Source organism: Puma concolor, unplaced genomic scaffold (assembly GCF_028749965.1).
Source record: "Puma concolor isolate L17-30 unplaced genomic scaffold, mPumCon1.1.hap2 unalloc_scaffold_26, whole genome shotgun sequence".
Classification (NCBI taxonomy): Eukaryota; Metazoa; Chordata; class Mammalia; order Carnivora; family Felidae; genus Puma; species Puma concolor.
In genome coordinates, this window is record NW_028240232.1 from 246,852 (window position 1) to 270,047 (window position 23,196).

General features: G+C 36.9%; 1 protein-coding gene and 2 long non-coding RNA genes across 3 annotated transcripts in view; all 3 read left to right on the forward strand.

The window, feature by feature from the left end:
- The first annotated feature begins 282 nt into the window (after nucleotides 1-282).
- LOC147571468 (uncharacterized) lies at nucleotides 283-7,141 on the forward strand. The gene is made up of 6 exons (XR_015247355.1): nucleotides 283-337; nucleotides 943-1,047; nucleotides 1,865-1,918; nucleotides 3,475-3,581; nucleotides 6,362-6,415; nucleotides 7,037-7,141. It is a non-coding gene; the product is annotated as an uncharacterized LOC147571468 (long non-coding RNA).
- A 941-nt stretch (nucleotides 7,142-8,082) lies between these two features.
- LOC147571469 (uncharacterized) lies at nucleotides 8,083-13,255 on the forward strand. Its single transcript, XR_015247356.1, has 2 exons — nucleotides 8,083-9,052; nucleotides 13,201-13,255. It is a non-coding gene; the product is annotated as an uncharacterized LOC147571469 (long non-coding RNA).
- A 1,024-nt stretch (nucleotides 13,256-14,279) lies between these two features.
- The window catches only part of LOC147571470 (EF-hand calcium-binding domain-containing protein 13-like), a 28,482-nt gene continuing 19,565 nt past the window's right edge, over nucleotides 14,280-23,196 (forward strand). The window contains exons 1-2 of the mRNA XM_086696354.1: nucleotides 14,280-14,340; nucleotides 15,398-15,499. Of these exons, the coding sequence (XP_086552480.1) occupies nucleotides 14,280-14,340; nucleotides 15,398-15,499 (163 nt within the window). The remainder of the gene's footprint in view (nucleotides 14,341-15,397; nucleotides 15,500-23,196) is intronic.

A 23,196-nucleotide genomic window follows, 5' to 3' on the forward strand; every position in this document is an offset into this window, starting at 1 on the left:
GTGCCTGATGTAAACAGTGGAGAGTTTCCCAACGTATAGGAGTCATGAAGCCGACTCTGTGGGAAATGGTGACTTAATTTTATATCTCATCCTTAACTACCAGAGGTTTAATTTTCTGTAGTTCAATGAATCAAAGCTCTAGTAATATTTTAGAACTTCTGGCTCAAGATGAATATAGGATAAAATATTGGAGTATACATATATTGCTTTCTTTTTTAAATTCCATATTGCTAATGAGTGCCGGTGTTAGATTTGTATTTGATTTACGTGGCTCTCTTAACAGATAATGGGAAGGTTGAAGTGAAAAAGTTAATGGATGCATTGAAAATGTTTTCTGGTGAGTGGCAAGTTACTATAAAATTGTACTATTTTAAAAATATCTCCTCAACTGCCCCAAACTGTTTATATGTCTTTATATTATGTCTCATTGAATACTTGTTTTCAGAGTCTTAGGCTGTATTTATTTGTACAACTTAAATTTTAAAAATACAATGACGATTCTGTGTCTTGGTAAGAAATCTGGCCCAAATGTTTTTAATAAAGCAATAATATCACTTACCTCACTAATATTCAAATAATCCCATACCTTGATAGGCATATATGAAGAGAAAAATCACATAATTTAGGATCTCCCCAGAATTCTAAGTTCCCCTGCCAAAGTTATAAATTTCCATGATTTCCATCATTCTAACTTGCTGGCCAATCTTAAAAGCAAATCTACCCTCTGCTGCATTAGATGCACACAGATCCATCACTAAGAGAGTATGCCTTTTAGGAGATTAAGGACCTGTGTTCTATTTGTGGCCTCCCTGTGATTCTGTGTAGTTGTATGTGTTTCCTTTTACTCGCTCGCTACTTCCGAGCCGAAGGTGATCATTTTTTCATTATCTGGAATCATTAGATTCCAAATTGTCACGCACTGATGTTCTTGTCTTTTGAAAGGAAAAAAGATTGATGCCAACGATCTGCTAAAGGTCCTGGGAGCCATGGGGATCGAGCTCCCTGAAAAGGAACTAGTGAGGCTGAGACAGACGGTACCTATCGACGGTGAGCCATTTAAGTCTCAGAACAGCCTTTCCGGGGACATTGGTTTTGTGGGGTCATTGTCAGCAGTTCTTTTTTTTTTTTTTTTTTTTTTTTTAATTTTTTTTTTTTTCAACGTTTATTTATTTTTGGGACAGAGAGAGACAGAGCATGAACGGGGGAGGGGCAGAGAGAGAGGGAGACACAGAATCGGAAACAGGCTCCAGGCTCCGAGCCATCAGCCCAGAGCCTGACGCGGGGCTCGAACTCCCGGACCGTGAGATCGTGACCTGGCTGAAGTCAGACGCTTAACCGACTGCGCCACCCAGGCGCCCCATTGTCAGCAGTTCTAAATTGTTGTCTCTTTGTTTCTCCTAAAAAGTACTGAAAATAATTTTTAAAACAAATTAAGTTTGCTGACGTACAGATTCAATCTGTCAACCCAGCTCTTTAACCATAACCATATTGCCATCAGAGTTGATGCAGGTTGTAATAACACTACCCAGTCACGGCCCTGAGAGGCCTGCATGATAGGAAGGAAACTGAGGGAAGTGAGACACAGGTTAAAAAAAAAAGGGGGAGGGGACACAAAGAAGTAGTGATTTTTTTTTTTTTTTCCTGCACAGTATAGTCTTCCCAGCAGTCTTCTTGGTTGCTGAACACTGGGTACATTTTTGTCACAATTTTTTTCCTAAAATAATTTTTATTTGATGAGGAGATAGAACAGATTTCCTAGGGAAAGAGTAAAAAAGATTGCTCCTAGAATTACCCAGTTGCCCAAAAACTGTGTGTCCATGTTCTTTTCCTTTGGATATAAATTATGGTTTTTCTTTTCTAATAGCTGCTGGAAAGGTGTATAAGAACAGATTGTTGGATGGTGTGAAGTCTGTAAAAGGTATTTAAGAACCATGATTAGCAGAAAAGTCTGCTAAATGTCAACACAAATATCAACACAAACATCTTACCACCAGGTTTTGAGTCATGTCTACATTCCTGTATTTAGATTTTTTTATTTCATTATGTTAAGCACGTTTGCATAATCACCCATGGTATAGTATTGCAAGGGATCCATTCACTCTTGGAGAATATTTCTAAATAGCACCCCCAAAGAATCATTTGAAATCTAATTTATACAACACATAATATACAGAATATCATAGGCAGTTTTTCTGAGCGTTTGCCCAACAACAATACAAAGGATTTTGGAGTGACCTTTAATAATTTTATGGCACAAATCAAGTTATTTTCTTTTTTATTTTTATTTATTTATTTTATTTTATTTTATTTTATTTTATTTTATTTTATTTTATTTTATTTTATTTTATTTTATTTTATTTTTAAGGCAGAGAGAGACAGAGCATGAGTGGGGATGGGGCAGAGAGAGAGAGGGAGACACAGAACTGGAAGCAGGCTCCAGGCTCTGAGCTGTGAGCACAGACCCCGACGCGGGGCTCGAACTCACAAACTGTGAGATCATGACCTGAGCCGAAGTCGGACGCCCAGCCAACTGAGCCACCCAGGCGCCCCTCAAGTTATTTTCTCTAAAACATTCTTTCCTAAAGACCAGTTAACAACAATAGCAGCAACAGCAAATGTGGAAAAGAAGCATGGTATTGTGGCCAAAATGCTTTTTTACTTCCTCTTCCTGTAGGTCCTTAGAAAAAGAGACCAGAAGGGGAAGTAGGAAGGGAAAGAGGAAAAGGGTAGAAGGTTTGCTGCTATTTAATGAGAGAAGCCTCTTGCAGGTGGCACTTGGCCTCCTGACATCCCAGATACTTGGAATAATTCCAGTCAGCAACATTCTTGGAGAATTTTGTGGTGAATGTGTTGTTCATGACAGTTTTCTCTTCGAGAGCATTGAATCCATTTTTATAGTCTTTTCATCTTTCATACACTTTTTGTATATTGCAATAGCAGAACATTGATGATCTGAATCTTGAACTATCCCTCTCAGCTGATACCTTGGCTTTGTTTTGGGGACAGACCTGCACAGTACTCTCTCTGTTTTCCCCATGGGGACAGTCCTATCATTGGTATTCTTTCGGCCCCTCTTTTAACAGATGAGTATTACTTAATACTACAAATAGTAACTTTAAACACATAATCACAGCCTGTCACCCAGTAATGCTTCAACCTCAGAATATTTTTTAAGTAGGCTAAATGCCCAATGTGGGGCCTGAACTCACGACGCCAAGATCAAGAGTCACACATTCTACTGACTAAGTCAGCCAGGCACCCCCAACCTCAGAACATTTTATCTAAGTTGTTCTTGACATCATTTTAGGTGATTTACTGAGTCAACCTTATATGCCTGTTCACTAATACAAATAAATTGTACTTTTTCTTTGTTTTTTTTATCATACTAAAATGCATGTGAGAAAAAAAATTATATATAATCTTTGGAAATCACGTAATTTTTTTTTCATGATTACTTCCTGTTTGTTTCTTAAGGAGGAATGGTTAAAGCCAATATAACCTAGACAATGTTCTGGAAAATCTGGGAATTGAACACACAGAAAAGGAACGTGAAGCTCTGGCAGAAAATCTGCCACTTAGTGGTAAGCATTGTAGATAATAATGAGCCTTAGGAGTTTACATTTATGAGCTTGTGTAAGAGAATGTATATTAACTAGTGATATTTGGTATACCAAAAGAAATTAGAAGCATTTGCAAAGATAGGGATGAACAGTCTTCATTTAAGAACAGATCACGTATTGTTTAGGGTAAACTACATTTTTATTTAAAAACAAACCTAAAATTATGTCCCGGGTAAATGCAGCAGAAGTTAAATTCTTTCCCCCGTGAAAGTCCAAGGCGAGAGTATCTTTGGGTAATGGACAGTGGCTCTTCTCCATTCAGCGATCCAGGGACCCAGGTTCCTTGCCTCTCGGATTCCTTTTTAAGGCCTTGTCATCGTTTCTGTCTAATAATGGAATGGAAAGGAGAGCATGAAGGAGAGAGAGTGCACGCGTTATTTCCGTAGCCATTCCTCTGTGGAGAACCGGTCACGTGGCTGCACCTAAATAAATGTGAGGCGGAGGTGGGGCGGTAGAGATGTAGTATCTGTCTGGGCATCCACTTCCATTTATGATTCTATGCTCTGAGAGGAAATCAGAGTATTGGTAGGTAGTTAGCTGCTTTTTGTGTTTTGTTTTGTATTCATTGACAGTTGCCTCAAATATACATGCACCATGTGATTTGAAGCCCAGGAGACCTTCCCTAAAAAGTCTTCGTGAGACTAGAACTGAAGAAGATAAAATAAAACGAAATCAAATCAAAATAAATCCATAAAGGAAAACTGTTTCCTAGTCATCTTCATTGAGGTTAACAGTATATATTTCCAGGTAACAAGCCCAACACCAGATTGCAGCAGATAGTTTTGCTTTGTCCCCAGCTGAGGACTGTTAATGCCTAAAGGAGCCTGTAACCAACCACAACTTAGACAAGCCTTGAGTTCCGCAATGGGGAAACTGGCTCGTTAGCAGAAAAAAGGTGTAGTCTTGGACTTCTTTGCTTCTCTTGCACATGCTTGGCTTCTCTGTCACCTGCCCATTCCAGCTTCACGTTCTTCAAGTCGAATCACTTACCTTCTCATTATGTTTTAAAACATCACTCAGAAATGTTAGAAAGACCTAAGGAACAGGGGTTATGGTTTATGCAGTCAGCTATCCTCTTGAGGCTTTTGGTTTATAGATTTGTGGCATTGTAGGCCTTCCTTTATTTTGCTTTGGGGAATGGTGGTGTGCAACCAGTGAGGTTAGTTGGACACAGCCGTGATCTCAAGAGTGCCATGCTTGGGGTTTAGTGCTCTGATTTGGCCATCAAGAGGGTCTTCATAATTTGCTTTTAAATTTTTTAATGTTTATTTATTTTGGAGACTGAGAGAGACAGAGCGTGAGCAGGGGAGGGGCAGAGAGAGAGGGAGACCCAGAATCTGAAGTAGGCTCCAGGCTCCGAGCTGTCAGCACAGAGCCCGATGCGGGGCTCGAACCCACGGATCGTGAGATCGTGACCTGAGCTGAAGTTGGACGCTTAACCGACTGAGCTGCCCAAGTGCCACAAGAGAGTCTTCACAATTCTATCTTTGAATTTGTGTTTCCTAATTGAAGTCTGATGGGAAACTAGAGCATGGCTGGGGCTTGGCACCCTGGCTCAGGCATGTGACTGCCGCTGCCATTTAGTCCCCAGGATGTATTCTGGGTCAACCACTCCACAGCCTCTGGTATGGCCAACCTCCCTTTCACCACCATGCCTGGCAACATCTGCATCCCCTGACCCCAGCAGGGACCTGGGCATGGATGCAGGGAGGGCTGGCATTGGCAACCTGTACCTGAAGGCATCTTGTGACAAGACGTGGCAGCAGCAGTCCCCACTTTGGGCTGGCAGGGTCAAGCCTGTTCCTCATCCCCTTCCAGGTATCTAGTGTGTCCCCACGTCAAGGCTGCATTACTCTTGGGAGTCGCCTGTCCATAGTGAGTTGAGGCAACCAGTGCATTGGAAAGTGAGACACGTGACTCACTTTTCAGATGTGTGGTTCTGGCGGCAGGAGGAAGGAAGGAAGTCTGCTGCTAGTGAGCCTCGTGCATGCTGAGTAATGGGACCACCCAGGGTGCCTGTGAGGTTCTGCACTCAACCCTAGAAGATGCCATGCCTGTGACAGTGCAACATTTACCAGCTGACTTATAAACAAAAACTAAAACAAAAACACCACCATGACAGTTTGGGAACAAGACTGTGGAAGAAAAAAAAAAGCAAAGTTTTTCTTCCTGATTTTTGAACAAGGGGTCCCACGTTTTCATTTTGTACTTGGCCCAGTAAATAAAGTAGCTGGTCTTAGGGGGTTGATCAATCCTTCCTGATATTGGCACAATGCCATATTGCTATAACTCTCTAGCTTTAGCTAATGATTTCTTTTTTCCCAAACATAGAAAGGTAGAAACATTTACCCAAACTTTATGCATGTGCTGGTAACAAAAGATTGAGAACACATAACCAGCCATTCCAAGTTAATAGTTGAAATAACTAAAGAAAAGTATTAGTAAAAGATAGAACATGAAAAATGTTTTCAACATCAATCATGGGAAGAACCTTGCATTTGCATCAGAAGGGCTATCAGAGACCAAACAACAACATACTTAGCCTACCGTAACATTCCTGCAAGTGTAAGACAGAGAAAGCTTTCTTGGGTAAACCCTCTATCTACCATAGAATGAATTCTTTGCAATCCATTGCATAAAAGTTTTTGGCTGGTGAGATTAAATTGTGGGGAGAATCTCTATTTCTTAATTTAGCTCCTTTATCTTTTTATAATATTGCCAAATTATGGTATTTCTTACAGCTAATGGGAAGACTGAGCTCAAAAAATTGATGGAAGCAGTGGAAACTATTACAGGTTAATTAGAAGCTTCTATAAATCTAATGTCTTTATTCTTTAGCTAATTTATATTTTTATGTAGAACCATCATTTTTACATTCCCTTTTTTATTCTATTCTACCCATTTTTCTTCTATATTGATGAATATCTGCATACAGTTGCCCAGAATTACACATTAGAACATTTGCATTTTAGCACTAATTTTTCTGTGTGAATTTATAGTAGCAAATTTCTTAGTTTCTGGAATATTTGCCAAGAATAGTCACTATTCTTGATTTTGAAAGCCTAAATTTGAATTAGCATAGCTGATGATACAGCAAACTTTCACAGAGATAAAATTCTGTTATCATTAAGAGATTAGGGGAGAGAGAATATCCTTACAAAATAAATGGATCTTATGCCTACAGTGTCCTAATTTGTATTATATAAACTGCATCAGTATGTCTATTACTTTACTAAGCGTAAGAGAGAAATTCTATTTCTACCCCCAATTAATGACAGTGGCGAACAGTTAACATATTGTGTGTGTTTGCTCATTCAGCTATTGTAGCTGAAGCTGTAAAGGGTCAACAGGTTTGGGGGGGGGCTGTGGTTAGGCCCTTCTCTCTACTAATCTGTGACCATTTTGTTATGTTGAAGGGGGAGAGGTTGATGTCAGTGATGTAGGAGGTGTTCTGGAAAACATGGGAGTAACTGTCACAGATAAGGAATGTGTAGAGCTCGTAAAAAAGCTGCCAGTTAATGGTGAGCATTTAAAATATTAATATGGTCTTGAAGGAAGCACACATTTCTTATTTTGTTTATGAGAACTTCTATATACTTTCTGATAGCATAGAAAAAATGCTTTCAAAAACTACTTAGTATGAATGATTTCACTCATGTAATTATGTATCTTCACATACTGATAGATAATATGTAGGTATATTCTAGGTTGTTAACATGAATCATCTAGGGACTTGTGGCTGCACCATAGACTGAGAAGGAAGAAGCAGAAAAAGGCACTTAAACAAAAACAAAGACCGAAAAAGTACAGCCATTGTGATATGGTTCAATTTATACACTTATGTATGCAAATAATTTTTTTAAAAAAATGAATGGTACGTTTTCACCTTAAAAGGATGCTATCTAATGGTAGAACATCAGTAACTGTAAGCTGAGTGTTTATGGGGATTCATTGTTTCCATTCTACTTTTGTATATATTTAAAATTCTTTACAATAAAAACATTTCAAGAGAAGATTTTTAAGAAGGAATTCCATTAATTTTTAGTTGGAAATCAGTTGCTGCTTTATTCACAACCTGCCATCAGGGCTAAGAAGTACCTTTTGTAGTTGTGGTTCTATAGATGGGGAATTGTAAAAGTTATACTGGGTGCTAACCAGGTGAGAGAACAGAAAAGGACATTAGAGAGCTGAAAAGGAATTAAAAAAAAGCACCAAGATTACAAGATTCACATGCTTAAGTGTCAATAACTGAATAGAGTGGATACATTGGTGGCTATTTCATTTTTAAAAATTTGAAAGTAAATTGGAAATTTTCTAGAGAAAATTACAAATCCTCCTTACATTAAATAATGACTTGCTGCCTTGGTGAATCTCCACATCACTTACTTGTGTATGACCTGATTTATGTTTCCACGTAGCTAAAGGAAAAGTCTACAAGCATAGGTTACTGGATGGTTTGAAGTCTCTTAGTGGTAAGTGAGAAGCATAATACCAAGCCAGATGATTCTAAGAGACACATTATACTGTCTCCTAGATATCCAATTGTGAACTTCACTAACCTCCTTAAATACTGATATCATTCCTAGCTTCTGATATAGACCTGTGAGCAAATTATCTCCATATAGAAATTTAAATAAATTTTACATAAGAGAAAATAAAGTCTGTGTCAGAACAGTAAAATTAAAGGGAAAATATTTGGGGAATTTGGTTAGGCGTTGAGACAATAAAATAAACAAAAATGAGCCCACTTATTAGTGAGAAGATAAAATAATGTTTTTCATTACTATGAATTATTAAATACTAATGCAGGCCCTTTTAAAGCTTATGCTTTGTAAACCTGTCCCCATGATCCCACTAAAGAAAGAGGTTCTTTTTAAAGAGCTATTATCTATTATTATCTATTATTGACCCGCTTTGTACTATAGACACTTGATGTTCCTGCTGAAAATGACGTTAGTATATGTCAACAATTTGATGTATTTGCTAAAACAAGTCAACTGTCATGCTATATATGAGCCTATTTAAGTTATTTAAATCCAAAAACTATACAGCATGCTAATTGACTATAATAATGCATCTTGGACAATTAGTTCAAGATTTCAGTTTTTGGTTTTTTTTTCTGCAGACGGAACTTTCTAAGAACTAAAATCCCCCAAACAAAAATTTTAGAAAAAGATCCCTTGCCTGCAAAAGAAAAATATTTCTGACAGGGGACACCCTTTATATTTCCACCTACACTACAGCCATGTGGGCCCATAGGTTATTTAAATATATAAACTGTATTTTTCTTTCCTTTGGCTATTTCTTGACCATTTTGCTTTTCTAAGGAGGGATTGTTAATGCCAATAAACTTGATTCAGTTTTGAAAACCATGGGATGGAAACTCACAGAAGACGAAATTAAGGATCTCAAATGCAACCTGCCCACTGATGGTAAGCATTGAAAATATTTTTAAGTTCTTTGGGAAAAATCTTACCATGATGATTAGATTCCCAGCTCATTGTTCTTTATGGATCTTGGTTATGGGATTGAAGAAGTTCTACCTTTTTCCATTCTTCTTCTTCTCACATCTGAAGAAGGCATTGAAGAATAACCCCTTCTTGGGGGCTGGGGCAACTTTCTTAGCGTACTTCCTATTTGTAGAGGGCAGGAACCCCACTTTAAGTCATGAACAGAGTACCTTTTAGTTTAAGTTTTATACTAAAATAGGGTTGACTTTTTATCTGATTGATTACAACTTGCTTAATGTGCCAATAGTTACATCTACAATTCTTTTTGAGATGTGCTTCTCATTAGATTTAATTGTAGACCCCTTGAGTTTTATCAGACTTCCCTGGGGAGAAGCACAACCTAAGATGCTTGTTCCTGAATTATTTTTTTCAAATTTGGAGGATTTACTAGGCACCATGTTAATCAAATCAGAGGTTTCAACAAAAGGAATGATGATCACACTCTTCATATTGCCTTTGCCAGAAGACTTAGTTTTGAATGCCCTTGGTCACTAAAAGAAATTCCAGGTGTTATCTTCTATTTGTAGAAGATGAGAACTAGTTCGTTTTTTGTGCCATGTCGCACCCTGAATCTCTGGATTCTCTCTGTTCTCCTTTATCCTTGCTTGCTAGCCAGCCAGTTGTTTTCTGGGTTCATTTCTTTTTGTAGTAACTTGTCCGTTGCTGCCAATATCAACCAGATACTCTAGTAACACTGTATTTCCTAGCTTCTTCTTTTTTTTTAAGTTTATTTATTTATTTTTGAGAGAAAGAGAGAGAGGGAGTGGAGGAGGGATGCAGAGAGGGGGAGAGAAAGAGAGAATCCCAAGCAGGCTTCAGCATGGAGCCCGATGTGGGGCTCGAACCCACAAACTGTGAGATCATGACCTGAGCCAAAACCAAGAATTGGAGGCTTACATGACTGAGTTACTCAGGCGCCCCACACAGCTTCTTCTTTTAAAGTACAAGCATATTCAGTACATTTTCTGCCTTCTAAGTTGTTGAAATTGCTAAACTCACCAACACCATTGCAAGGCATGGGTTCATTCCAGCCTCCAGTAACAATTTCTTCACCAAACACTTCCAGCACCAGAGCCAATGCCACATAGTTTTGGTGTTTTTGCTACTACTTTTGTTGTTGCTAAGACAGCAACACACTTGTGGTTCCAGTTCCTTTTTTTTTAAGTTTCTTTATTTTGAGAGAGACAGAGATGGCCTAAGCAGGGGAGGGGCAGAGTAAGAGGGAGAGAGAGAGAGAGAGACAGAGAAACCCAAGGAGGCTCCTCAGTGTCAGTGCAGAGCCCAACACTGTGCTTGAACTCATGAACGGTGAGATCATGACCTGAGCTGAAACCAAGAGTCAGACGCTCAACCGACTGAGCCACCCAGGCGCCCTGTGGTTCCAGTTCCTATTATCAGCTAGCTATGCTGCAGTAGCAACAAACAACCCCCAAATCTCAGTGGCAACAGAGTTTTTTTGCATGACACTCAATATTAGACACTGCCCATAGGTTGGCTGTCCATCTGTTCTCTACTATAGGACATAGGATGCAAGAACAGTCCCTGTCTGGACAGTGTCACTTTTGTAACAGGAAAAAGAGAGATGATGGAGCCATGTGATAGTTCTTAAAGTTTCTACTCAGAAGACACTCAAATATTTCATTTGACAAAGCAAATTGCACGATATCATTGGGAACAGCAGTACAATCCTCCCATAAGACAGACTTGATACAGAGGGGAAGAGAATATTTGAACAAACAAGATATATTCTCTTAAAACAATATATCTGAAAATGCAAGGAAAAGCAATTTATACCCATTTTGATGCATTTTAAAATTGATTCCATAATTACAGAACATCTAGTCAATTTAATATATGGAGCCATCAAAAGAACCAGTCAGCTCTATTCTTATATACAAATATATGCATAGAGTATCTCTAAAAAAGATAAACAAAAAATGTCAATGTTTGTTCCTTAGAAGGAAGAGAATTCTGACAATGGAGATGTTTATAAAGGAGACATATTTTTCACTGTATTCTTATTGGTAACATTTGAGTTATGTAATTTATGCTTATGCTGCCTAGTAAGAATAAATTGATTTAGAAACATATTATGCGAAAAGCATGATTCACAAAAGGAAAAAATTGATAAATTGTACTTCATTAAAATTAAAAGCTTTTATTCTGGAAAGCTGTGTGGAGATGGTGGAAGACAACCTACCGTCTGGGAGAAAATATTTGCAAATGATACATCTGACAAAGCAGCAGCATCTATGGCATTTAAAGAACACGCAAAACTCAGCAATATAGGGGCATCTGGTGGTTCAGTCAGTTGAGCGTCTGACTTTGGCTGAGCCTCGTCTTGGGCTCTATGCTGACCACTCAGAGCCCGGAGCCTGCTTCAGATTCTGTGTCTTCCTCTCTGCCCCTCCCCCTCTCGTGCTCTGTCTTTCTCTCTCTCTCTCTCTCTCAAAAATAAACATTAAAAGGGGTTTTTTTTTTTTTTGATTTGAGAAAACCTCAGCAATATAAAATACAAACAAACCAATAAGAAGATGGGGAAAATATATGAAACTATATGAATGAAAATACATTGCACCAAAGAGGATATACAGGTATCAGATAAACACATGAAGAGATGCTTGACGTCATTAGGTATTAAGGAAGTGCCATTTGAAACTGCAGTGAGATATCATTGCATACCTATCAGAATAGCTAAAATAAAAAATAATGACAACACCAAATGTTGATGAGGATGCTTGAGAAACCGGACTACTCATACTTGGTAGTGGGAATGTAGTGATACAATCACTATAGAAAAAGTACCAGTTTCTTACAAAACTAAGCATAGAGCTACCGTAGCAATTACACCTTTGAAACTTAGGTTCGCACAAAATCTGTACATGAACGTAAGAGCCAAAAACTGGCATCAGCCCAAGTCTCCTTCAACAGGTAAATGGCTAAACAAACTTGTGGTACATACATATTATGGAATACTATTATTCATCAGTAAAAGTACACTATCTGATTCATGCAACATCTTGGACAAATTTCCAGATAGTTATCCAGAGCTAAAAAAGCCAACCTCAGAGCTTACATACTGTAAGATCTTTACATATCATTTTTGAAATAACAAAATTTTAGAAATGGAGGACAGATTAGAGCTTGCCTGGATTTAGAGATAGGGGATTGGTGGAGGCAGAAGGAGGTGGATGTGGTTATAATAGGGTCCTTGTGGGACTGGAACTGTTCAGTATCTTGACTGTGGCAGTGCATACGTGAACCTACACAGGTAATAAAATTGTCTGGAATTTAATAATACAGAGACATACACATGAGTACAAGTAACACTAAGGAAATCTAAATAACATCGGTGGATTGTATCAATGCCAGTATTCTGTTTTTGGTATTATTCTATGGCTTTGTAAGTCTTATCATTAAGGGAAGCTGGACAAAAATGTACAAGGCATCTCTCTCTATTTTTTCCTACTAACTTCATATGCATCTACAATTACCCAAATAAAATTTTCAAAAAAAATATTAAATTGGAAATAAAATCTGTTAGTCTATCAGTGTGATAACTGCCCCCCCCCCCAATTGCTAATATAAAGGATTTGTCTTCAAAGTGCTTAATAATTTATCTTGTAATCCAAATGGAGGAAATAAATCTTTCTGGGTCTGTTAAAACACCAGGGAATATTGAATGAGAACACATTACCTGAGAAAATCACTGCTGAAACCCAAGTTTAAACATTTTTGAATAGCATGTACCAAACATAAACCCATTGTCATGGCCTGATAGAAATAAGAAAGTTCTTCAAAGTCTGAGAGCTAAAAAGTAGACCCTGGACAGTAAGTGGCTTTTGACTCTTATCCCTTGACTATTGTAGGTTTGATTTTTTATAGAAGAATTAAGTCATAGTTGTATTGTTGATGTTATATTTTTCATATTTAACCTCTTTACACTCATTCTCAAGAAGTGGGTAAAAGTAGAGAATATTATTAGTACGGAAGTGTTGCTGGAATATTTTCCTCTCCTATTATTTGTGTGTTTCACTGTCTCTTTTTATTATTTGCATTTCTTCTTACAGTATATGGGAGAACTACAATGAAAAAGTTGTGTAGTGGATTAAAAGCTTTTACAGGTCAGTGGGAAGTTATATAAAACCAAGATCTGCAGACTTTATGTAGTAGTATAGTTTTAAATAATATTTTTTACCATTCTATTGCTGATTTGTAAATTGTAGCTTTCAACCTTTTCTAATGGAACATTTGCTCCTAATGTCCCACGGTTTACCTTTATATATAGTAATTAAAAGCCTATAACTTACTAATAACTTCTGAACTTTCTGGAGTTTTTATACTAATAATACTTACTTCAACATTATTAATAGATTCCCAAATCAGAGTATATCAAGCAACAGCAAAATAAAGCTTTTTTTTTTTTCCATTCTTGGAACTGGAAAGAATTATGCTGAGTGAAATAAGTCAGAGGAGGACAGGTATCATATGTTTTCACTCATGTGTGGATCTTGAGAAACTGAACAGAAGATGATGGGGGGAGGGAAGGGAAGAATATAGTTACAAACAGAGAGAGAGGGAGGCAAACCACAAGAGACTCTTAAATACAGAGAGCAAACTAAGGGTGGATGAAGGGGTGGGGGAGAGGGGAAAGTGGGTGATGGGCATTGAGGAGGGCACTTGCTGGGATGAGCACTGGGTGTTGTACGTAAGCCAATTTGACAATAGATTATATTCATTTAAAAAAGTTTATTTATTGTCAGTATCAAGAGCAAATAACATATTTCAGAAAAAAATTAAAATATATAGTATTCTCTGGTAAGATGGATAAATGAATTGATGTTGATATTTCATTAATCAGACAGTTATTTAGGTAAAATCTATTCTCTTCTACTTTGACTTCTTGTCAGATTAAGAAAACATACTTTTCAGTATTTTTAAGCAAATTTGATATATGACCCTTCTCAATTCTGTATGGATGTATATATCTTATTATATCTTTGAACTTGCTCAAGTTAGGAAGAAACATGCTTAACACTATTAAATTATTACTTGAAATAATTATTCTATAAAATTCTTGAATGATCACGTTTCATATTTTCAAAGGAAAAATATTAATGTGCAACATCTATCAGATTTTGTGAGGAACATGGGTATTGAGCTAACAGATAAAGAACAAAAGAGGCTGCTAAAGAAGCTTCCAGTTGATGGTAAGCCATAAAGATACTTTAGTAGCCTTCTAGAATACTTAGCTTTATGGTACCATGGGAGAAGTTTTAAAAGTTCTCTTTAGGGGCGCCTGGGTGGCTCAGTCGGTTGAACGTCCAACTCTTGATTTTGGCTCAGGTCATGATCTCACAGTTTGTGAGACTGAGCCCTGTGCAGGGCTCTGTGCTGGCAGCATGGAGCCTGCTTGAGATTCTTTCTCTCTTTCTCCCTAGCTCTCTCCGCCCATCTCCCACTCACTCTCTCTCTCTCTAAATATATAAACTTAATTTTTTTTAAATTTCTCTTCTAGCATTTAAAATATATATATATTTAAAGTAATTAGAAAAGGCAGATTTTAAGTTATATCTATCAATCTATATCTCTCTCTCTCTATATATAACCCAGGCCACCAGGGGCAAAATAAATGCTGTCATGTCATGCCCTCTGGCCAATGACAAAACTATTAGAAAAAAAAATGAAGGAATGTGATTAGGGGAGAGAATTTTAGAAGAATTGGACAAGAGAAATCAAAGGATAAAGAAACCAGCATAGAGAGACTGTCAACTGTTCTGTCAGGGGTTTAGAATGGCATAATTGTCACTATTGTATCCCGTCTCATTTTTTTGTTGTTATTCGAGGATGAATAAGAACATATTTACTCAGTAAATGAAAACTCTCCCTGAAATTCTGAAGTATATGTATTATGTTTCTGAGCATCTATATAATGCTTTGTCTGACATAGACACAAAGCAAATTCAATTAGTTGTCTTTAGCTTAAGTTGCAAAATCCCTTCATAAATTATTTCTTGTCCATAGTTTCATCAAGGCAAAGCTTAAGGCTCTTTAACACGATGTTAAAATAGAGTTTGGTACTCATGTTTCAAAGCAATATTAATAGTACTGAAAAGGATTCTATTTTTCCTTATTCCTAGTTTTTTCATATTAATAGTAAAAACATTTTCAATATAATAGTAACAGAGCACTGATAGATTTCTAGTATTTAATGTTCTTTCATATTTTAGTATTTTTTGTCATTCCTTATGTCTCTTTCCTGAGGAGGGAAGGTTGAAAGAAGTAAAGTCAATACTGTTCTAGAAAACATGGGAATCGTGCTCACAGGAGAGGAGCTTCAAAGTCTAACAGATAACCTACCAGTTAACGGTAAGCACTGTGGTTATTTCTCTGCGTTTCTGCAGAGCTTTGCCTGTGAATGTGCATATGAGAATTTTTGAAATTAGGACTATTTGATGCTGAAAGGAAATGTATCTTAGAGTAGAACCCATTCTAAAGTAAAAAGAAATCCTGCCTCATTTTTAAAATTTAAAGTTATCAACATGTTTTCATACAGAAAGCAGAGAAGCCAGAATGCTTATCTGAGGAATAGTCAGAATGTAGAATAAAACTTCTACGGATTAAATTTAAAAGTGATCGTACGCTGGCTAACGCTTCATTTCTTAGTTCTTCCAATCTGAACCATTTGCTTTTTTGTCTTATGTGTTCTCCCTGAGTGATTTTATGAACCCCTACTTTTAACCATCTGTTTGAACCATCAGTTATGTTCTTTCCAGTCTTCTCCCCAGTCTTCAAACTATTTTATTCTAAATCTTCTGAGACATTTCTATTCAGTCCACCCCAAATAGCTGTTCAAGGATAAAATTTGTAATCTAATATATTCCATATCTTTTTAAACTGATCATCCTTTTTTCTGCTTCACTGACCCTGCCAGAAATCTCTACCCACTTAATTACTTGCTGCTGCCTATTTAAACTCCTAAATATTTTTAAAATCCATTCCTACTCTTTAGCCCTGTATCACTACCCTTCTTTCTATTTCTTTTTATCTCTTCTTAGACTGCTAGATAACTCTCTCTCTGCCTATAATTTTGTTACTTTTAAATCCACTCTACACACAGTGGGCAGAATGATCCATTTCTATGTAAACCTGATCATAAAACTAGTTGGGGTTTTTTTCTCCCCATCTTATCTTCCCCTCTTCTACTTTTCTGTACCTTCTTTCAAAACGTTGAAATAACTCAAGGCTCTGATGGGTTCTCTAAGTGATCTTACCTACTTTTTGAGCTCTGAATTCTATCTGTATGGTAATGAATCACTGATAGCTATTCCTAACCTAAAACACTCCTTGGATCTCTATTTGGTTTATTCACTACCTATTTGCAATCTCCACTTGGATAGCTCAAATAACTTGTAACTTAACTTGTCTTAGTCTGAGCTCTTGATTTTTCTACTAAAACTCATCCCTTCCCAGTATCATTACAAGGCATCACCACTGGAGTTTGTCTTGTGATGTCTTTGTCTAGCTTTCGTATTAAGGTAGCACTAGCCTCATAGAATGAATTGGTGTTTTTTCCCACTTCTGTTTTCTGAAATAATTTATGTAGGACTGATATTATTTCTTTAATTATTTGTAATAATTTACCAAAGAAGCCATCTGGACATAGTCCCTTCTCTCTGAGAAAATTTCCAATGCTAAATTTTCTTGTGTGTTGCAACACTATTCAGATTTTCTGTTTCTTTTTTATTCCATTTTGGCAGCTTGTGTCCATTTTGGAATCTATTTCATGTAAGTTGTTTAATTTCTGGCATAAAGTTGTTCACAGTATTCCCTCTTTAGCCTTTAAATTACTGTTAAGTTCAATGGGTTAATCCTTTCTTTCATTACTAATTGTAGTCATCTGTGTCCTCTCTCTTTTTTTCTTGGCTAGTCAATTTTGATGATGTTTTCGAAGACTAAATGTTTGGTTGCATTGAGTTTCTCTGTCATTGTTCTCATATCCTCTCTAATCTTCATTATTTTCTTCCTTCTGCTTGTCTTTGGTTTGGCTTGCTCTTACTTTCCTAGATGAAGATAAAGACTTAATTATGGATTTGAGATCTCTCTTCTTCTCTAACATAGTTATTTAAGGCTATAAATTTTACTTTAAGCGCCACCTTCACTGTGTCTCATGTATTTAATTTTTATTCAGATAAAAATACATTCTAATTTCTCTTGTAATTTCTTCTTTGACTCATGGATTACTTTGAAATGTGTTGTTTGATTTCAAAATATTTGAATGTCTCGGATTTCCTTTGGTTGTTCATTTCTAATTTAACTCTGTTGTGGTCAGCGAGCATACTTTGCATGATTTCAGTCCTTTGAATTTTATTAACACTTGTTTTACGATTTAGCATACAAGATAATCAGACGCTCTTTGGAGTCTCCAAAAACTTCTAACAGTGTAAAGGGATTCTGTGACCAAAATATTTGTTTTAGAGCCTTTTTTTTTTTTTTTTTTTTTTTTTTTTTTCTGATAATTCTAACACTTGAGTCATCCAAGGATTGGCATGTGTTGATTGCCTTTTCACTTGATAATTGATCTCATTTTCCTAACTTTTTGTATGTTAAATAATTCTGAATTGTATCCTCAACCTTGTCAACTATTTTGTTGTGTAGACTCTGGGTCCTTTTAAAATTCATTGAACAATGCTGGTGGGTTTTGTTTTAGCAGGTAATCAACTCTGAGATTCAGAACACAAATTCCATCTCCCATTTCTCTGGATGGTTCCAGTCTCAGTTCATTCTACAAAGCTCTGTTTTACTGCTATGGGTCTGTCTGCATGTGCCACTTGGGTTAGTCTGAGACTTGGGCCCTGGTTTAAATCTTAATTCAGTTCTCAAAGCCATTGCAAGAATGCTTTCTTTGTATCTGTCTCATGCATGCACAACTCAAAAGTGAGCCCAAGACTTTTACAGATTCATACACAGAATTAGGGGATCCCTTTCTCCATTGTTCTCTCCTCTCTGGAATTACCCCATATTTTCCAGCCTGAAGGGGCCTCTTTTCCAGGTTTCCCTGGTCAAAGAGATGGAGTTTTTAATCAGTCTTAGCTTCCTGCTCTGCCTTGCAGTTCTGTGATTGGGGCCCCACCCTCAGGACAAAGCCATTAGGGAAAAGAGAAAACCAAAACAGAAGGCTCACCCCCGTTGCCAGTCACTTCTGCAAGTTTTGGTTCTCTTCTATAGTCTAGTGTTGTTGCTTTTTGTGTTTTCTTTAGACTTTTAGTCTAATCATCAGGAAAAATAGATTGTAGAGAGCTGATACGGCCATGGCAGAATCAGAATCAGCCTCATATTTCATTATTTAAAAAATATATATTCTTTAAAATTAAAAAAATTAAAAAATATATATATGTAAATAATACTTTCACATTTTAGCATGTGAATCAGGATGCATCTTATAATTGTTACCAATCACATAGTAGAGTTATTACATTCTTGTCATTGAGTCTGCATTTGTGAATTTGGTTTTAGCCTGTCACTGTGGCACATTACCACTTTCAGTTGTGTATTGTTGGTACCCCATGCGTTGAGTTTAATTGCTGTTTAAAAACTTCTCCAAAAAAATTGCGCTGTCATTAAGAATTGAAGGGAAAGTTGTGTATACAGGAAAAGCATGGGAACAGTGGCAAAGTATAAATTTATGATTAGTGAAGAAAACATCTCACCATTGGAGGAAAGACCACAATTCTGTTTTTCAAAATTTTATTGCAAAGCTACAACAAAATGCTTTTTGGACCTAAGAAAGAAAGAAACCCACAAGTAGAAAATCTATACTACCTGTTGTTAATGATGCATACACAAAAGAATTGCCTATGATACACCATACAGTGTAAGTGAAGGCAAAAGAAACTGCCAAATCCCTCACAAAGGTAAAATAAAGTTCCAAGCAATGAGGATGGACATCAGACATCAACTTGTCAAAATTTCTTGTTAACTTTAATTGCACCAAAAAGAATGAAATAGGAATAAATTTAACCAAAGAGGGAAAAAAATCTGTGCTCTGAAAACTATAACACATTGGTGAAAGAATTTGAAGATGACACAACAAACAAATAGAAAGATATTCCATGCGTAGGGATTGGAAGAACAAATATTGTTAAAATGTCCATACTATCCAAAGCAACCTACAATTCAGTGCAATTTACCAAAAGCGCGTTCTACAAAACTAGAAAAAATAATCCTAAAATTTGTTTGGAACTGCAAAAGACCCCCAATAGCCAAAGTAATCTTGAGAAAGAAAAACAAAGTTGGAGATGTCACAATTCCATATTTCAAGATCTACTTCAAAGCCATACTAATCAAAACAGTATGGTGCTGGCATAAAAACAGACACAGGGATCAAAGGAACAGAATAGAGAGCCCGGAAATAACCCCGTGATGATATGGTCAATTAGTCTATGACAAAAGAGGCAAGAATATACAATAGAGAATAGACAGTTTCTTCAACAAATGGTATTGTTGGACCATTTGTCCGGAAAACTAGACAGCTACATATAAAATAATGAAACTGGACCACTCTTTAATACCATACACAAAAATAAATTCAAAATGTATTAAAAACCTAACTGTGAGACGTGAAACCATAAAAGTCCTAGAAGAGAACACAAGCAGTAATCTCTTTGATATCAGCTGTAGCAACATTTTTCTAGATATGTCTTCTAACACAAGGGAAACAAAAGCAAAAGTAAACTATTGGGACTACCTCAAAATAAAAGCCTTTTTTGCACGGTGGTGGAAACTATCAACAAAACAAAAAGGCAACCTACTGAATGGGAGAAGATATTTGCAAATGATATATCCAATAAGGGGTTAATATCCAAAAAATATGAAGAACTTATACAACTCAACACCAAAAAAAAAAAAAAAAAATCTGATTTTTAAAATGAGCATAGGATCTGAATAGATACTTTTCCAAAGAAGTCATACAGATGGCCAAAAGACACATGAAAAGATGCTCAGTATCACTCATTATCAGAGAAGTGCAAATAAAAACCACAATGAGATATCAACTCAGACCTGTCAGACTGGCTAAAATCAAAACAATGAGAATAATAAGTGTTGGTGAGGATAACAATTGTTGGTGAGGATGTAGAGGAAAAGAACTCTTGTGCACTACTGATGGGAATGTAAATTGGTACAGCCACTATGGAAAACAGTATGGAGGTTCCTCAAGAAATTAAAACTAGAAATACCATATAATCCAATAATTCCACTACTGAGTATTTACCCAAAGAAAACAAAAATACTAATTCAAAAAGATAGATGCACTCTATGTTTATTGCAGCATTATTTATAATAGCCACAATATGGAAGCATCCTAAGTGCCTATCAATAGATGAATGGACAAAGAAGACACACACACACTGGAATATTACTCAGCCATATTCGTCAAGAAAGATGAAATCTTGCCATTTGGGACAACACAGATGGACCTAGAGGGTATTATGCTAAGTGAAGTAAGTCAGAGAAAGACAAATATATCAATTCACTCACACGTAGAATCTAAAAAAAAGTCAATAAACGAACAAAAAAACCAATCAGACCTGTAAATACAGAGAACAAACTGATTGCCGGAGGGGTGGGGATGTGAGTATTAGCAAAATGGATGCAGAGGAGTAGGAGATACAGGCTTCCAGTAATGGAATGAATAAGTCATGGGAATAAAAGACACCGTATAAGGAATATAATCAATGATATTGTAATAGCGTTGTATGGTGACAGACGGTAGCTAGACCTGTGGTGCTGTGGCATCACGTATAAAAACCTATCCGATGACTGCGTTGTACACCTAAAACCAATGTAGCCTTATGTGTCAACTACTCTCAAGAAACATTTTTAATTTCTTGTTTGCTTTCAATAAAAAACTCTAATGGAGCCCTCATCTAAGAAATGCTGTGTCACCAGTGCTGTTGATAGCACACTGGACAATATTTTGGAGACAAAAGCAGACACCAGTGATTCTGAGTTGAAGAGCTGAACAGCAATTTAAAAGAATTAGATTCTAAATATGAAATTATAGTAATTGCAAGTGTATCTCACATATTTTTATGTTTGCATAAGCATGACATTTTAATTTTTTTTAATTTTTAAATTTTTTTTAATGTTTCTTATTTATTTTTGAGAGAGAGAGAGAGAGAGAGAGAGAGAGAGAGAGACTACAAGCAGGGAAGGGGCAGAGAGAGAGGGAGACACAGAATCTGAAGCAGGCTCCAGGCTCTGAGCTGTCAGCATAGAGCCCGAGGTGGGGGGCTTGACCTCACAGACTGCGAGATCTTGACCTGAGCCGAAGTCGGACGCTCAACCAACTGAGCCACCCAGGCGCCCCTGCATAAGAGTGATATTTTAAAAATCGGCTTAACTCTAAACATCATTCAATGATATAAAATAAATTTTCTAAATTATAGGGAAAAAAAAGGAAGTTAGCCGATTTCCAGGCCTAGATGATTTTCATATTCTTCTTACAGTTTGTAATCTATCTTTTACAATAGGACATATGTATATTTAAAATACTTTGCTTAAAGGCAACAACCTCTTTGACCTCAGCCACAGCAATTTTTGCTCGACACCTCTCCAAAGGCAAGGAAATTAAAAGCAAAAATGAACTATTGGGACCTCATCAAGATAAAAAGCTCCTGCACTACAAAGGAAACAATCAACAAAACTAAAAGGCAACCGATGGAACGGAACGGGAGAAGATATTTGCAAATGACATATCGGATAAAGGGCTAGTATCCAAAATCTATAAAGAACTCGCAAACTCCACACCTGAAAAACAAATAATCCAGTGAAGAAATGGGCAGAAGACATGAATAGACACTTTTCCAAAGAAGACATCCAGATGGCCAATGGACACATGAAACGATGCTCGATATCACTCATCATCAGGGAAATACAAATCAAAGCCACACTCACGCTGGGATACCACGTCACACCAAGTGATCAGAGTGGTCAGAGTGGCTAAAATGAACAAATCAGGTGATTATAGATGCTGGCCAGGCTGTGAAGAAATGGGAACCCTCTTGCAGTGTTGGTGGGAATGCAAACTGGTAGAGCCGCTCTGGAAAACAGTGTGGAGGTTCCTCAGAAAACTAAAAATAGAACTATCCTATGACCCCCTGCTAGGAATTTCCCCAAGGGATACAGGAGTGCTGATGCATAGGGGCTCATGTACCCCAATATTTACAGCAGCACTTTCAACAATAGCCAAATTATGGAAAGAGCCAAAATATCCATCAACTGATGAATGGATAGAGCAAATATGGTTTATATATACAATGGAATACTACTTGGCAATGAGAAAGAATAAAATCATGCCATTTGCAGCAACGTGGATGGAACCGGAAGGTATTATGCTAAGTGAAATAAGTAAGAGAAAGACAGATATCATATGTTTTTACTCATGTGGATCTTGAGAAACTTCACAGAAGACCATGGGAGATGGGAAGGGGAAAAAAAAGAAATAGTTACAGAGAGGGAGGGAGGCAAACCACAAGAGATACTTAAATACAGAGAACAAACTGAGGGTTGATGGAGGGTGGGGGAGAGGGGAAAGAGGGTGATGGGCATTGAGGAGGGCACTTGTTGGGATGAGTATTGAGTGTTGTATGTAAGCCAATTTGACAGTAAATTATATTAAAAAATATATATCAATAAATAAAATACTTGGCTCGACAATAATAGATACTAATCTCCTAATTTAACTTGTTATTTATGGAAAAGGAAAATTCCTATGTGGTGTATATGGGAAAATTTCAGGCAATTTGATCAGAGTCTTCCATAAAAGTACACTATCTCTGAATTTTGTTTACTCAGCATAACCAGTTTTTCCGAACTCTGAAGTCCTTGAAAGTAGAAAGTGTACTTTAATTATCTTTGTGCCCTTAAGACCTAGCACATTTCAAATATTAGATACGTAATTTGAGGGAAATGGTTCTTCTCTCACAACTTTGCACATCTCCACCTAGGCCACATAAATACATCTTGACCACAATCTTACCATAGTCTTTCTTGAAAGCGTCACA